This window comes from Mustela lutreola, chromosome 2, assembly GCF_030435805.1.
Source record: "Mustela lutreola isolate mMusLut2 chromosome 2, mMusLut2.pri, whole genome shotgun sequence".
Lineage (NCBI taxonomy): Eukaryota > Metazoa > Chordata > Mammalia > Carnivora > Mustelidae > Mustela > Mustela lutreola.
In genome coordinates, this window is record NC_081291.1 from 16,069,015 (window position 1) to 16,086,307 (window position 17,293).

The 17,293-nt window shown below is 46.7% G+C and overlaps 1 protein-coding gene across 3 annotated transcripts in view; it reads left to right on the top strand.

Moving 5' to 3' along the window:
• LARS2 (leucyl-tRNA synthetase 2, mitochondrial) overlaps positions 1 to 17,293 on the top strand; it is a 151,185-nt gene that overhangs the window by 83,591 nt on the left and 50,301 nt on the right. For all 3 annotated transcript variants that reach the window (XM_059160674.1, XM_059160676.1, XM_059160675.1), the window contains exons 8-11: positions 2,034 to 2,141; positions 4,229 to 4,388; positions 12,890 to 12,994; positions 15,601 to 15,716. In XM_059160674.1, the coding sequence (XP_059016657.1) occupies positions 2,034 to 2,141; positions 4,229 to 4,388; positions 12,890 to 12,994; positions 15,601 to 15,716 (489 nt within the window). The remainder of the gene's footprint in view (positions 1 to 2,033; positions 2,142 to 4,228; positions 4,389 to 12,889; positions 12,995 to 15,600; positions 15,717 to 17,293) is intronic.

Below are 17,293 nucleotides of genomic sequence, written 5' to 3' on the forward strand. Positions count from 1 at the left end.
CTTACTGTGCAGATGCCCCATAGCCCCACACATGGCAGGGGCTCCCCAACTTTCATTCCCTCACTTGTGCCATTTCCCCATTATCTCTCTGCTTCCAAATCCCCTTTTTCTTCCCCCTTCCTGTCTTTGCTTTTTGGAGCCTCGCTTTCCCCACCATCCCGTTCCCGTGACTTTCCTTCTCCTCCTCTGGGGTTCATCCGCCCAGCCTTTTTGGCTCTCTCCCCATTTCTCACTCTGCTCATTTTCTTCCCTGCCTGCTCACTATTTTGCTTCTGCCTCGCCTCATCTCCAGGACCTGTGTCTCACCTTCTGTGATACTAATTGCATCTGGCATTGAATTTTGATCAGTTCCCCGACTGACAGCAGCAGACTGCGTGTGTGCATGGTTGAAACTCCATGGGCGGAACGCTGGTTCGTCCTGTCTCGCGTATGCCCAGCCCCCAGTGCTTAGATTGAGTTCTTGGTGTGGACAGGTGGGTGGCTAATACCTTGCAGTAGAATAAAGAAACCAATGGGGGTGCTTGGGTGGCTCAGTCGGTTAAGTGTCTGCCTTCAGCTCAGGTCATGATTCCGGGGTCTTGGGATCGAGCCCCACACCCGGCTCCCTGCTCGGTGGGGAGTCTGCTTCTCCCTCTTCTACTGCCTGCTGCTCGTCCTGCTTGTGCTTTCTCACTCTCCCTCTGCCAAATAAATAAATAGAATCTTGTAAAAAAAAAAAAAAAGGAAAAGAAAAGAAATTAATAAACACATTGCTATCCATTATCCATAATTTCTGCTGCAGAAGAAATTTCTGGATCTTCAAGCTTCCAGACCCTATTGAGTAGATGAGACTGGATGGATGGACAGATGATGGGCATAGAGAAGGCTCTGTGTTGTTATCACACGACTGAGGAATAGGAAGTCAGGATCTAGTTATGACTCGTCCACTCCTGTGGCCTCGCATCAGAGAGCTGTAACCTCCCGCAGCGTAAGTTCATTGGTTTGAAAATGAGCTACGTCACCAGAGTATGGGAGAAGAGATGTGTGTAAAAGCACTTTATGAATTCAGAACACCAGACCAGTAAGGCATCATTATGTTGCCTATGTTAATCATAATACAACTAGGAATTTAAAATTGGACTCTTCACGTTATAGATACGTGGTTTACTTTTTTTTTTTTTTAAGGATTTATTTATTTTAGAGAGAGAGCGCACCTGTGAGTGGGCATGTACTAGTGAGGGGAGGGGCAGAGGATTGCAAGCAGTCTCTCCGCTGAGCACGGAGCCCAATGCAGGGCTCGATCTCACCACCCCGAGATCACGACCTGAGCCGAAATCAGGAGTCAGACGCCTGAGCTACCCAGGCGCCCCTGTGATTTACTTCTAAATCCAACTGTTGGAGGAATGTGTCTCATCATCAAATGCTAAATGATGGCATGGACTTGAGGCCATAGAGAGTAATTTATAGAAAAGCCTCCCTGCTGTAGGGATTTAGGACTGAGCATAGACACACACGCACAAAAACAGTGAAAATATGTACGCACTTATAATAGCAAATGTTTACACAAATCAATGCAATGGTTTCCCTTCAGCCGATTTTGATTTTTTTAATGCCGAGATGTCATTTATAGTGTCCTGGTTTTGCAACGGCTGACTTGTGCCATGCCCAGCCCCCTGAGTTGCCTGTCTTAAGTTTCAAAATTCAGAAACTTGAACTTGTTTTGTTTCATTCCCAGACTGTGGGAGAGAATGTGCTCACTGCATTCATCCAAGATGTTAATTAAGGTCTTTCCTCATTAATTTTCTTCTTTTCGCCATACGTTGGCCCGCTCAGAATAGAGAAATCGGTCAACCCCATCTCACTAAATTGAGTCATGGTGAGCGCATCTGTTTCCGACCCTCGCTGGGCTCCTCGGGTTGGCAGGTGCACAAGGAGAGGGCTGAATTCGGAGCCTCCTTTAATGTCCTGCTTTTCCTGCCTTAGCAAGCCCCGTAGCTGGGGCATCCCTTAAGTAAGTTTTGCCATTCTACCCTCTTCTCCTGTCATTCCCACAGGCCATGCAGGACGCGCTGGCGGACCTTCCAGAGTGGTATGGAATAAAAGGCATGCAGGCCCACTGGATCGGCGACTGTGTGGGCTGCCATCTGGACTTCGCATTGAAGGTGATGGAGCAAAGCCTGTCCGTGGATTCATGCTCACAGATCCATGTATCTGCGGTTTCAGAACTCACCGAACCAACTAAGCAGCAGCATCTCGAACTTGGCAATAGCCACGTTTTTAAAAGTGCAAAGAAAGAGGCGAAATTGATTTTAATAACGTATCTTTATTTAACCCATTGTATACCAAGAAATGATCGTTTCAGGATGTGATCAGTAACAAACCTCTATTGAGGAAACCGTCGACATTCGAGTGTCAACGCAGAGTCTTTGAAATCTGCGCTCTCTTACACGTAGAGCAACACTGGCCACATTCCAAGTGGTTCCATCGCCTCCTACTGCTGCAGGCCACCCTCCTGGTCGGCACAGGTAGAGGGTTTTCCGTGGGTCCAGGAGCTCCCTGAGATGAGGTGCAGAAGGCTGTGTGGGCATTTTCCTGTGCAGCAGGCCCAGAGCTCCAAGGGGTTCATGTCACAAAGCAGGTTAAAAGCCAACAAGCCAAGGGTGACACCCCCTCAAAATGGGGCACATCCGAAGCTGGTGAGGGTCCTGGGCTGACTCAGGGTTCAAAAGATCCTACCTGTGTGGAAACACTGGTCAGAGGTCACTACCGAAGGCCCACCTCCTCCAAAAGGTGCCCCCCCCCAACCCTTTCTCTTTGTCCTTACAAGACAAGATGGTTGTTGTTTTACTATTTCTTACCTGGGAAGGTTCTGGGGTTTTTGGTTTTTTGTTTTGTGTTTTGTTTTAATTCTTCAGATGTCTCCTCCCTACGCAAGTATTTTGTGCTCTTAGCTACAGACCCATCCCTCACCTTAGGCCAGACCTCGAGAAGGAGGGGACGGCAGCCAAGTGACAGAGTTGACCTACTTTTCTAGACTCCTCCTACTGACAGCCATGCCGGTGTCTGCTGAGCTCCTGCTGCCTGTCACAGAGCTCACACTTGCCTGGGTCAGCTCCTCACAAACGTGGTCCACTTCACTCCCAACCGCAGACACGGGAAGCCCACCCCCCACTCCCATGAGGGAGCAGGGACTTTGAAAGCTTTGAAAACCAAATCCTGAAATGACCAAATTCTGTCACCACTTTCCTGAGAAGGTGGTGCGATTTCTCAAATTCAGTCCAGCTGCTACTTTGGTTCAAACTCTTGGGGCCATTTCTTTTTGGGTCCTGCGCATTAGACTGGGTCAGGCCCCGTGTCAAAGGGCCTTGGCTTCTCGGCCAGGCTGAAGGTAATGGGTCTCTGAGCTGTTCAGCCACTGTACAGAAAATGGCTTCCACATTCTCTCTCTTCCCCAACATTTTATTAATGAAAATGTTTCCGTCTCTGTTCCTGGGACCCACCTGAAAATGAGATGTCTCAGGGGAGGGAGCACTCTCGGTCTGGTAGGTACAGGACCTAAGTCCGGCTCCACAGGGGACCCCTAGCCGGCACTCAGGCCATAGTATACACTTGCCTGTCACTGGCCCGCTGTGAGCACATCTGAGTGAATGTGTGAAGGCAGGAGCATCTGTCCCTTCTGTGTCTGTCGTATAATTAGCATTCAGTTGATGCCTAATGTATACCTCTTGTTTCAGAGGCATTTAACCAGCCTGGGACCATGCCCAGGCGTGACCTGAGGTGTCTTCTCTTTCCTCTTCAGAACAGTTTTAGCCTCAATGACTGTTTTTCTGGTTAGAAAAGCAGATGCCTTTATTTATTTATTTGTTTATTTATTTTACTATAAATCCTGGAGGAAAGGATAGCTCCTTTCTCACGATGTTGATAGTTATTTTTGATTTATGAACAAAAGAGCCAGGAGATGAGGGAGACATCTTTCCCAGCATGCTTTGACCACCTTCGATTCTGAGCCGCCACATATGCCGGGCGGTGGGCACCAGACTTCTCGAAGAGAAACAGTGATCGTCATCTCTGTCGTCTGTGTCTGCCCAGTCCAGGGGTCACCTCAGGGCTCCACATCCCGGGGGTGCGGCCCCGAACTGTCCCAGGTGTTTGGGCTTGAGGAGGGGAGGGGAGGAGGGGACGTGGCCCGGGAGCACGACAGCCCCGAGGGAGCCCTGAGGAAGGAAATGGCTCTGCTTTTACCTGCCAGGTGGATGGTCAAGTCACCGGAGAAAAGCTGACCGCCTACACGGCCACGCCCGAGGCCATCTACGGCACTTCCCACGTGGCCATCTCTCCCAGCCACAGACTCTTACATGGGCACAGCTGGCTGAAGGAAACCTTCCAGAAGGCACTTGTCCTTGGCAAAGGTAAGCTGGCGAGTTCGGGCTAATGCGGGAATCACACCTTCCAGCTGGACAGTGAGCGCTTCCGGGGTTCACGGTCCATTCCCACACGTCGTCCTGTGTGATTTGTTCTTCACCCGGGCCTCACCTGCTAGTTTTCTATTTTCCCAACAGGATAAATGAGAGATTAGAAAGTGTCACCACCCCCGATTGCGCTTTGAGTGGCGGGTTGCTCGGCTTCTTGAGTTTCTGACCGAAAACTCAACTATTCTCTTTAGATACAGTCTAGCCTTAAGGGTCTTTCTGACAGGAATAGCATCTTCTGCTTAACTTATAATTCCATCATCAGATAAGACAATCCTGATGATGGCGACAAGAAAGAAGCCGGTGAGAATCAGAGGAAGCATTTTCAACAACTTCGTTTTATTGTTTTAAAGAACTCCCACAGTCATCTGAGCAACTGAACAGGGTCCCGTTCAGCACGAGGCCTTGGGTCGGTGGATCAGGCTCACCCGGAATGGGCCCAGCAGGATGTGGGGAGTGCCTGGGCATTAGTCAGGAGGCTGCAGGTACAAGAAACAGAAGGCACCCCAGCTGTGGGCAGCTTGCTGACTAGCAGGAACTAGTCTGGAAGAGGACCTGGATCAGGCAGCTGTGGGGGGTTTGGCAGCAGGAACTAACAGTCTCCTGAGCGCCACTGACTGAGCAAGTTCTGCTCTCACCTCGCCTCAGTGTGTGGGGTACTGGGTCCAAGATTCCTGTTGCAGGGCAAGGGGTCTGGATGGTATAACTGAGGCCCGTGGCCTTTCTCTTGGGCAAGGGAAGGTCAGACATCTCCCTTGTTCGACCACCAAGACCAGAACCAGGGAGGAGGGGTTGCTGCCCAGAACCAACTCAGAGGCTCTTACTAAAGGGGAGGCAGTGTGGACCCTGGGCAGGCCAAAGGAGGTCCCCCGTCGATTAGAAGTAGGTCTCTGGAGGGGGTGCCTGGGTGGCACCATTGGTGGAGTGTCGCCTCTTGGTTTCCACTCAGAGTCATGAGATTGAGCCCGCGTCAGGCTCCATGCTCAGCACGGAGCCTGCTTGATATTCACTCTCTCCCTCTCCCTCTGCCCCTCCCCCATCATTCTCTCTCTCTAAAATAAATAAATAAATCTTAAACAACAAGAACAACAACAAAAAGAAGAACAAGAAGAAAAAGAGGAAGAAGTAGGTCTCTGGAGAAATGTACATTTTTCCGTAAAAATCTCATCCTTAATTAATTCTCTTTTCTCAGACTCTAAATTCCAGCCCTAAGAACGCAGTCTGAATTTTGGGGGTCTGTGAATTATCTGCCTTCACAAAAATGGTTTGCAGGATAATGCAGAGTGTTTCCTTTTAATTGCTATTCCTAAGATAACCAGAATGAAAGGCTTCCTGGTATCAGGCTAGAAAGATAGTGTGTCATCCCAACTCACCTCTGCGGAAGACTTTTAATAGCTTACTTCCAGCATTGAAGGCAGGTTCAAACCAGTGAGCATTGCAGAGGAGCCTGCTGGTGCTAAGCGCTAGGGCATGTGCAGAGGGCCCCCTGCCCCCTGCCCCCCGCCCCCCGCCCCCCACCCCCGCAACCATGACCGAGGAGGACCAGACGCGTGTGTGGTGCACTCCAGCCCGAGACAGGTACTGCTTGCCGTCATCTCCCGTTGTTACGTACTGAAATAGAAAAGAGACTTGTGTTGAAATTCCAGTGCTGTGCTTATAAAGTCCCGGGTAGCTCTCTGTTTGATTCTCCACTTACTCCAAAGAAAAACTGGATTCTTTTCAACTCTTTAGTTGAAAGGGAAAACTCCTCGTTTTTTACTCTCATGAGCACTCGGAGATTCCTTGTGGGCTACAATGGTTGAAGAACATCTAAAATGGAAAAACTAAAAAAAAATGTAAACATCTAGCCCTTAGATTTCGTTTTCTTACAGTTAACCTGGGGACACACATTAAAACGAGGTAATATTAACAGGGGCTTCATGAGACCGTGCATTATGAAAGACGGAGCTCCTGCCATGAAAGGCTCTGTATAAATTCCAAACATTTTGATAGGTAAAAAGTTCAATTATTTTCGCAAATGCAAAGAGTGACGTTTTCATGGTCATTCTGGGTATTGTCACCTTTGACCTGTCCCATCGTTTCGTTTTAGCGCTGAACGGCTCACCAGCTTCGTCCTCACCTCTTTTTAATAATCTCAGAAATAATCCCAAATGGAACATTACACTTGGCTCTGTATTTTCCGATTCTAATTTTCAGACTAGAAATACTCTTGCAGAAGTCAACTTATTCAAAGTCTCAAGATTAATTTTCATGTCAAGACTCTGGATTTTGACATGTGGCATTGGTTACGTAAGGCCAGTAGTGTGCCTTGGCAATGCAGTTTTTCTAAAAAGTGAATTAAAACCCAACCGTATGAATATGGATGTATGCTTTCTTCGGCCTTGGAGGTGATATTTGAAACCCGAGCGTCATGTTGCTGTTGTCTGTTACCACTGCTGACTGGCTCAAATCAGACAGGAGGCTTGATTTTTTTTCTCCTCTGGTGTCAGGTTTTGAGGGTGACTAGTGACCACTGAAAGTCAGGGCAGCTCACAGCTGTGACACGAATGTATTACTTGAAGGAGGTTCAATCCTCAAACCGGTTCCCTCAGCCGCTAACTTGGTTTCTGTGTAGCAGCTCCTCCGTGGGCAGAAGATGGTGAAGGTTCTGGTCCCAGAGCCATCCTATGAGTTAACTCACCTTTGTGAGTTTGGCCTTCCCGGGCAGAGCGGTTGTAGGGGGCCCTGCAGGTACGGAAGGAGCCCTGTGGGGCCCAGTGGAGGGGGATGACATGCACAGATCGGGGGGCATGCTTGGCAGAGGGCAGGCGGGAGGGCCGGCAAACCACGAGTTAAGAGATGGTGAAGACAGGAGAACAGCGGTTGTCAGAATGGCGGGGCCATAGCAGCTCCCAGAAGTTTCTGGAAGGCAGCAAGGGCAGAGGCTTTGGGGACACTGCCCTGATTTCTGGGTTGCTGGTGTTATTGACTAGAAATACTGTGTTTTGCTCAGCATTGTCTGATTTGGCACAGATTCCTTTAGGAGAGCAAAAAGTCAGGTGTTTCCCCGTAGAGTTCTTCAAACTGAGTTTATTTCTATCATTCACGTTGCTCCTTCTCTCAGTTGACCGCCTCTGACTTAAGTCATGTTATGTAAGCTCTGACTTGATGGGAGCTAGAAACCATAAAAAGCATCAATAGGGAAATATCTTCAGAGTTCTGGAAGCTGTTCTGACTCTTTCCTGGCGTCTTTTCTTACATTTCAAATATTAAAATAATATTCAAACCCTGAGGCTTTGGAACCACACATTTCAGGCTCTGAGTCACCGGTGGTCTCCACAAGGCACTTTTTTTGCCAAAAGGTTAAGTGAGGTCTCCCTAAAGGGTACCACAGAACCCCGTTGTTCTTGCCACATCAGAGAGCAAGAGCCTCTTCTCCCGGGGAAGCCCCAGAGCATTAAATAATTCATTGCTCACTCTTGGTTGGCCTGCCCGCTTTCTGCTCAGTATGTGTATGGGTTTGGGATGCTGTAGGTTTTAGTCTGTTCTTTAATCAAACAGTTCCCTCTACCATCCTTCCAGCACACGCTGATAGATGCTTTGTGGAGGGAAGAGCCTCTGCGCTCACATAACCTGGGATAAACAGAGATGAACAGGTCACTTCGTTCCAGGACTTCTCAGAACCTTTGCGCATCTGTTGTGCACCGCGACTGTCTCCGAGAGCGGGTCACATGGCACTTCCCACACTTCCTTAACTGCACAGCCCTATTCCCAGAGTATCCCTGCCAGAGCACTGCTTTGCTGATCACTGAGCAAAAGCCATCTGTATGTTTGTTTGTTTATTTGTTTGTTTTTTCCAGAGGGCGTGAAACACCTGCCTGCTCTGCAGGGGGGCCCCAAGGGCAGAGGGCACCTTTGAATGCTTCCTTTTGTCGAAAGCATCTGGCAGTTACAGATGCCTACATTCCTACATTGTAGGAAATGCCTCGGTTATGCCAGAGTTCTGTGGCCTCCTTGCGTCCTGCTTCACCAGGGCAGAACCTGACTGAGGAGAAATACAGAGAGCTCTTGATCTGGTCCAGAGCTTCCGATTTTAGTTTTGTCCTTTCTAAGAAATCGATTTTGACCAGGTACGTCGAGCATACAAGGTGCTGCTATGAGTTCATTACCGATCGGCTTAATACTTAAATTCATACGCTGATTTTTTTTTTCTTTTCTAGTGGAAAAACTGCCCTGATAGAACTTTGAGGTAGAAAAAATGAAAAAAGCAAAAAGCCAAAAACCCAACCCCAACCGAACTGTTTCATGTAATATGCTACGTTTTTTTCTTATAATGACTTTATTGAGATATAATTCACCCCTAATTGAAGGTGGACAGTTCCGGCATTGTTAGTATATCCATAGAATTACACACAGTTTCAGAACGTTTTTATCACCCCCAAAGAGATCCCGCATCCTGTGCCCACTGTTTACCACAGCCCTAGGCGACCGCTGGTCTGTTTTGTCCCCTAGATCTGCCGATACTGGACATTTCATATAAATAGAACGACGCAGTATTTTGTCCTTTTGTGACTGGCTTCTTTCACTTAGTATAATGTCTTCAAGGCTCGTCCATGCTGTGGCCTCTGTCAGTACTTAATTCCCTTTTATTTCAGAATAACATTATGCATCTGAGTTGTCCATTCACTGGTTGATGGACATTCTAGCTACTTCCTCGCACCTATGAGTGGTGCTACTATGAACACAAGTACGGATTTCCGTGTGGACATATGCTTTCATTTCCTCAGGTACGTACCTGGGAGGGGCCCCCAGGTCATAGGGTAGCTCTGTGTTTAACTGGCCAAGGAAGTATCAGAGTATCCCATAGCAGCTGCCAGTTCCTCTCCATCTTCACCAACACCCGTTATTGTCTGTCTGTCTGCCTGTGATCCTCCCAGGGGGTCGGGAGTGGAATCTCATTGTGGGTTTGATTTGCATTAACCCAATGGCTAGTGATGCTGCACATCTTTGCATGTGCCTGTTAGCTATTTGTGTATGTTCTTGGGAGAAATGTCTACTCAGGCCCTCTGCCCAGTTTTTAATTGAGTTGTCTTTACGTTGTTGATTTCTAATAGTTCTTTACATATTCTAGATACAATTCCCTTCTCAGATGTATGATTTAAAGAAATGTTCTCCAGTTCTGTAGGTTGTCTTTTCACTTTCTATTTTACATGTAGGTCCTTCATCCATTTTTGAGTTAATTTTTGTATACAGCCAAGGTAGGGGTCTGCCTTCGTTCGTTGCATGTGGTCATATTGCCTTTTTTTTTTTTTTTTTTTTTTAAGTATTTTAGTTATTCATTTGAGAGAGCAAGAGGGAGTGAGAGAGCACATGTGAGCTGGGAGAGGAGCAGAGGGGGAGGAAGAGAGAAAGAATCTTAAGCAGACCCCTCCCTGGGCACGGAGCCCAGTGCGGGGCTCAGTCCCACGGCCCCGAGATCATAATCTGAGCTGAAACCAAGGGTCGGATGCTCAACCCACTGAGCCACAGAGGTGCCCCAGTGTGTGTTGTGTTCCCACAGAAATGTGCCTTAAAGATCATTCAGCTTCTGTCTTTATGTTTTGGTCTTCACGTAACATGATTTCAGACAGTGGGGTGGGGGTGGTTCATTTTTAGCCCGGCTTCTTCTTCTTCTTTTTTTTTTTTTTAAGATTTATTTATTTATTTGACAGACAGAGAACACAAGTAGGCAGAGAGGCAGGCAGAGAGAGAGGAAGGGAAGCAGGCTCCCTGCCAAGCAGAGAGCCTGATGCGGGGCTCGATCCCAGGACCCTGAGATCATGACCTGAGCTGAAGGCAGAGGCTTTAACCCACTGAGCCACCCAGGCGCCCCGGCCAGCTTCTTTTTTAGTCGTTTTTAATTCATACACAATATTCCATTCACTGGATGAACCATACTATTCTCAGTCTTCCCTGTCATGTTGAACATTTGGCCTTTCCATGTTTGGAGCTATTGCAGATATAGCTACTGTCAACATTTATATCCACATAGCTCTTTTCCTCTGTAGAATTACTTCCTTAAGAGACAGTCCGCCAAGTGGGATTTACTTGTTGACGGGTTACGAGCATTTTTCTAGTTCTTCTTCTTCTTCTTTTTTTTTTTTAATCTATCTATTTATTTATTTATTTTTCACTTTTCTAGTTCTTGTTACAGGTTGCTTTTATTGGTTTCTGAAAGGGCTGTCATCCATTTATAGTGCTGTATCCAATGATACACAAATTTCAGTGCAACTTTGGAAACATTGATGGCACCCTTCTAGAAGTTTTTTCTAACTTACCAGGTGTAAAGTGACAATTCTTCAAGATAAATTTCTGTTTCTCTTTTTAAAAATTCACTTGTGTTGTGTAAGATCCAAGTGATATATGTATATCGCATGAAAAATCGAAGTCAAAGAGTATTAGCAGTAGCATGAGCTCCCTAACGAGCCACTCTGAATTGTTTCAGGCATATGTTCCTTAGGGTTATAAGTTTGGTGGCTATGACAGAGTCCTGAAAACACAGTGACTTCAAAAAACAGTTTATTTCTTGCCCACATGAATCTCAAAGCAAGTATGACAAGCCTGCTCTGTGAGCCAGTCAAGGCCAAGGCTCTTTTCTGCCTTCCCACTCTGTTCTTCTAGGATCTTGCCCTTACCTGTGTGTTCTGAGCTGTTCTACACTTTATCTGCATTGAGTAAGTCAGAAGAAAGCCACGTTCCTTCCCTCTGAGAGCATGCCCTAGAAGTTGCTTCTGCACGTACCCTAAGGCCACACCTAGTGCTGGGAAGGCTGAGCAGTGGTGCTGTGAGCTGTGCAGATACGTGTGCAACTAAACATTCCGTGGCTGAATCAGACAGTGAGTCAGGGCTGGGGCCGACTCTCGGTCTGTGCCACAGCTATATCTATGGTCCAGACCTCCACGTGTCTGTATAATACACCTACCTCGTTCCTTCTCAGTTCACCAGTTCTCGACATGACCCTGCAACATTTACTCGTGCATCACCTCCCCTCATCTTCCATCCTTCTTCATCACATTTTATCATAATTACAGACTTAGCACACGTACACATCATCTTTGAGAAGGGGCAATACGCAATCAGAAATATGGGTCTCTATTTTGAGAAGTGTCAGCTCTTGGGCAGCTCAGGGCAGCAGGTGCTTCCCAGCCCTGGGGCCATAGGTGCTACTGAACCTCTGCCCTGGAGACCCATTTGGGTTATATGTCACTCTGTCCCCACTGTAACCTGTCTTGTGTGTCCTGATCCCCACAAGGGGAAAGAATAGAGGAGCTGGCTTAGATGCCTACAGAACCTATCTTTCCCTTTTGAAAAGAATAAATCCTTCTTCCTGGACATATCTTAACTTTGAAGTTCATAAAACATAGATAACTATATAAAGTAGTAAAATGTGGCAAATATAAATAGTAAGAGTTCACAAATTAGAACTGTTGTCAGTTGCTTATGTTGCAGTAAGCTCAAGTGAATTCACTAATTATTTACTCCTTTCCTCCCTTCTTGTGAGACTACGTTTGTGTCTTCATGCTTCCATTCCTCTAGATAGTATTTTATTATGGCCACATAATTATCGCTCACAACTGAGCCAAGTATACTATGATTACATTTTCCTTTTGGTAATATACTTTTTTTGCCTGAAGTTAGTGATGTCCTTTTTTTTTTTTTTTTTTTTAATTTGCTTTGTGTTCTTTGAATTTCTGAGTCTTCTCATGCCTCCCAGAGGCTCTTTAAAATACAATCCAATTTATCAGATAATGTCTTGATCCTCCTTTTTGCCCTGAAGTTGCTTCCTGGGCTCTCTCTCTTGCACAGGCCTGACCTGGTCACTCTCTAGGCCTCTGCTGCCCATCTGCCATCCTATAGCTTCCTTCTGTCTTTGTTCTAAGAGTGTCCTGAACCTCTTTCCTTTGTGGGGTTCTCTGTTTCCTAGATCCCATTTCTATGTCTTACTTGATTTACCCCTTTGTTTTGCTAGAACACATCCTCCACTATCTCCTAGAAAAGGGTAGGTAGGAAGAACTCTCTTGCTCTCTGCTTAGTTATTCCCTACTCTCCTATCCACTTCTGTCTTCGGATGTTAGGATTTGGAATTCCAGAAATCTCCTTGGTCATCACAGGTTTTTGTGTTGCTTTTCTGTACATTTGAGGTATTTTTCAAAAGGAAAACGGGGCGGCAGGAACATCGTTACCATCTGTAAAGTAAAAATGCCATTTCACTTCTTTGGTCCTGAGCTTAGACAAACATTTTTGTGTAATTGCTTACTCTTTTGATTTTCTACTGGTGTGAATTGTCCATTAATACCTTCAAAGAACAGATTCTTTAACAATTAGCACAAAACACAGAAGTCCTCCTGCTTATTTTTCTCACTTGTCTCCTCTGCGACTCAGATGGTGTTAGTACCCCAGCTGTCACTCGCTCTTGTTTTCAGATTGCCTCACGCCCGTGAAGGCTGTGAACATGCTCACCCAGCAGGAGGTCCCTGTCGTTATCTTGGCCAAAGCTGACTTGGAGGGCTCTCTGGATTCCAAAATAGGTAAGTAGCTATTAAAGTATAATCAGGATAATATACGCAGCAGGCTTCGGATCAAAATACCAGCCTGTTGCTGTCAGCTGGAAGAGCTCACTGCTGAGTCCACGGTCTGCTCTGCCTCTCTGGGAAAACGATAGGCCCCTTCATTCGGCCATTCCCTATCTAGGAGCTACATTTTGAAAACATACCTAGAATGCCACACCTTGCTGGTTGCTCTTGAGAATAATAAAACATGACCCACGGATCTGGTCGGTAAAGCTCATTGGTGAGACTCATACGTATGACGTGGGGAACAGTATAACTGAGATGGAATCTGATTTCGGAGCTTATATAATCAACAGCAACTGCAGAGATGGGGATTTTGATCGCAAGTGATGGACCAGACTATCCAGTTTTGGTAAAGGCTTGAGGTGAACTTGAGCCCTCTAGGGAAGGACATAGCAGTCAAGTGGAAGGTGCATTTAGAACTATGCATTGGATGTCCTCCGCAGCTTTGCTTATCCCAGGGAGTTCTGAGGTGTCACCTAGCAGAGGCCGGGGGTGAACCAAGGACTGAGAACTAATGACACCAGTCCAAGACCTGCCCTTCGGGTGGACCCGAGCGCCCTTCTTCCCCAACATTCCCGCTGAAGATCCCAGCCTGTCTCGAAGTGCCAAAAGCCTGCAGAGAAAGTTCTTCCACACTCTCGATTTCCTGGTACCCAAAAGAAACAGCATTTCTTATCGAAATCATGTTTTCCCTCCCAATTTCCAGATCAGTTTTTGACAAAGTGATTTGAAGAAACATCCAAACAGAAAATGGATATTAAGCCATTTGGGTCCTTTCTTTCAGACCATTTAAACCTAGAAAGGGTGTTGCTTAAGGGAAATAATTCCTTCTGTTATTCTTTTGTATTTTGTAATCAATAAGATTTATTAATGCAACCAGCCAAGATAAGCAATAAAGGAAGCCTTTGTTGAAGCAGCTTTTTGTGTTTGAGGGTGGGGGATGGGGAGGCACAGTATTTCGAGTCAAATTTCTGGCATAATATTGAACATTCTGAAAGGAAGGAATCTGATTTTTTTTTTTTTTTGGGTGTGCATGGAAATTATTTTCCCTGTGGTCTTGATTTCGCACAGTTACATTATTAACATTTTCTAAGTTACTGCTTCTTGACTTCCAAGAACAAGCAATAGAAATAAAAAAGAGAGAAAGCAGTGTTTTCGCCATCCTACTTGAACGTCACAGATCGTTCCCATCCTGCTCAGGCCCACAGAACCCACACTGTGGTCCACAGCATTCTTTATGTGGCCAAATAAACTTTTGGGCCACAGTGTCTCCATTCAAACATTTCTCCTGGTTACTACAAACCCTACACTTTGGGAATGTGGTGAGTGACTCTCTTCCCTTCTTGACCATGAACACTTTCTAGTAATACTGCTTGCCGTGTGTCTTCACCCTTATGTCCTTCAAGTCCACTCTGAACATTTATTTGCCTTATTAGATGCTTTTTTTTTGGGGGGGGGGTCCATAATCTCAGCTGGAACTCTATAGAACTTTCTGCCATACCACGGAGCTTTGTGTCTTGCCAAGGAGCTTTAGAACACGTCTCCCAAACATGAAATCACGCTTGTCGGGCGATGTTCCGGACACAACACAAACACAAACATGAGAGGTTGTTCACGGAAATCTGACTTTGGCACTTTGCACGTTGTCCTTAGTCTTCCTGCTCAGTGGCCACGTGACATGTTGTGTCTGCAGAGATATCAGCAGTTTTGACAGCTGACCCCGCCACAGGGGTCCTCCACCAGGGACGATTTTCGCCCCCCACCGCAGGGGCATTTGGCAGATTTTTAGTCATTTTTCCATCACTTTCAGGGAGTGCTGCTGGCAGAGACCAGAGGCGCTGCCCAATATCCTACAGTGCTCAGCACAGCCTCACAACGAAGTCGGGCCAAGACTGAGAGTCTGTCCTACAGACCCGACCACCGACAAGCTGGTTTTGATGCAGAGCTGAAGCCAAAGCAGCCGGCCTGGGCCCTCTGGATGATCGATTCGCTTATGTTCAACTCCTGTCTCAAGGGCATGTGTGCGTTGAAGAATAAATTTCTATTCGGAATGCATGTACCATTGCCTTTGGGAACAAAGCACAGTGTGAGGAGGCATGGTTGCCAGCTTTCCACTTTGGGACTGGATTTTTCTAGGGTGCCGGGAAATGCTGGAGCCGCCAGCCCTGTTTCTCAGGAGAGCGCCGCTATTCCTTGGTCCCGGAGGGAAATCAGACAAGACACTTCTCCAGATGCTCGCAATTCACGATTCCAGTGACAAAAAGCCGCCGGTCTCCAGTCATCTATTTTAGAACCACAACTGTTTTTTTTTAAAGAGAAACAAAGCACAGGAGAAAGACTGAAAGGCAGTGAAGCCGACATAGTAAATGGGTTGTAGGAGGGTGGGGGCTTTCTCCAAGACTGTCCGCTATTTTCCCAAGGAATGAGCTGCATTTTTAGAACTTCTGTAGCTAAAAAGTAGTCTCCCTTAGGAAGCTAAAGCCGAGTGGCAGTGCTGTCCATTATTTTGTGACTTGGGTATTTGCAAAGAAGGTGTTCTGTGTTTCTTTCTCTCTGAATAGGAATTCCAAGCACCAGCCCGGAGGACGCCACCTTGGCCCAGACCCTGGGCCTCGCCTATACCGAAGTCATTGAAACTTTGCCGGATGGCACAGAGAGGTTGAGCAGCTCTGCTGAGGTGGGTTCCCTGTGGTATGGGCCTAACAGCTTCTCAAATCATGACCTTGACCTGGGTTTGTCAAGACCTTTTCCTTCAGGTGCAGGTTACAACCTGCTACTTCACTCATCCGCCCCTACACCCAAATCACAATCTTGCAACGTCATTTCATAATCTATTCTTTTTCAGGATCTAGAAATTTATCAACTCTAAGTCAAGCCCAATCCTAGAATAGTACAGTTATCAAAATCACTATATTCTGGGCATCTTCTGCTTAGGGAAAAAAAAAAAAATCCCTCTTCCAGGAAAACGGATTCCTTGGGAGGGTGATTGAAATTCACTGTTCTTCCTGAAGATTTCTGTTCTCCCCAGATGACTGACTTGTTTCCGCCTAAATTTGAACTCATGGATAGAAAATGAACATGGAGACTGAATCATATTTATTTGGGCCAGGTTTCCTCTTGCCAGGTGGTAGATCTGGCAGGACTTGACCTCAGCCTTGCTCTTGACCCAGACCGGGAAGTGTGATGGAAAGGGTAAGGTGAGGGGCGAGTGGGAAAGAGCAGAGATGGTGCTTCTCCAACCTAAGCACAGCCCAGAATCAACTGGTGCCTTGCCCTCCCCTTGGAGAACCTGATTGAGCAGCCCCAGGTAGAACCCAGGAACAAGCATTTCTAACAGGTTTTCAGGTGCTGCTACTGATCAAGGATTCACATTTTGAGATCCACTGGCATAGAGCCTTGCTCCTCAAAGTCTGGTCCCTGGACCAGGACCACCGGCATCACTGGCCCCAGTCTGGGTGATCCTGATTCAATCAGGCCTGAAGATCTAGGATTTTCAGGTTTGGGATTATCTAGCTGGAGGGTATATTATAGATAGATAGATAGATAGATAGATATAGGTAAAGATATATAAAAAGATTAAGAGTCTGGCCAGGCTTTTTTCTTACCTGAGTGACAACATTTTTACTGACCTCACGTTTGTGCCTTCTTGACATAAATGGTAATACGATGCTCGAAGTTGTTGAACCTTAAACCTTCTTTTTTTTTTTTTTAAGAGAGAAACACCGAGAGAGGGAACACAAACAGGTGCAGAGGGGAAGGGAGAAGCAGGCTTCCCATGGAGCAGGGAGCCCGACTCGGGGATTGATCCCAGGACCCTGGGATTATGACCTGAGCCAAAGGCAGACACTTAACAACTGAGCTATCCAGGCACCCTAAATCTTCTGTATTGGAACAGAGCCACACCAAGGTGCCTGTCAGGGAGCCCTTGATAGCTCTCTTTATGCCCCGTGATTGTAAGCTCCTTGTGGGCAGGGGGCAATGGAACATCTTTATCTTTATCTCTGTGTCCCCAACGTCTAGCCGAAGCCTGGCACGTAGTAGGGACGTGGTCCATCTGCAGTGAACCAATTCCAGGGTCCCCACGGTCCCCACTGGCACTTCATGCCGGCTCAACTCTCAGCATTAGCTTGGCTCTCTGAAACATGTCAGGGGAAGGGAAAATTTCTCTTTTCTACTTTCAGTGTTCTGCTCCACTCTCTGTAAGAAGGGAGCATTTAAATTTAAAAGGAGTGGTTTGGGTCCATCCACCTGTGG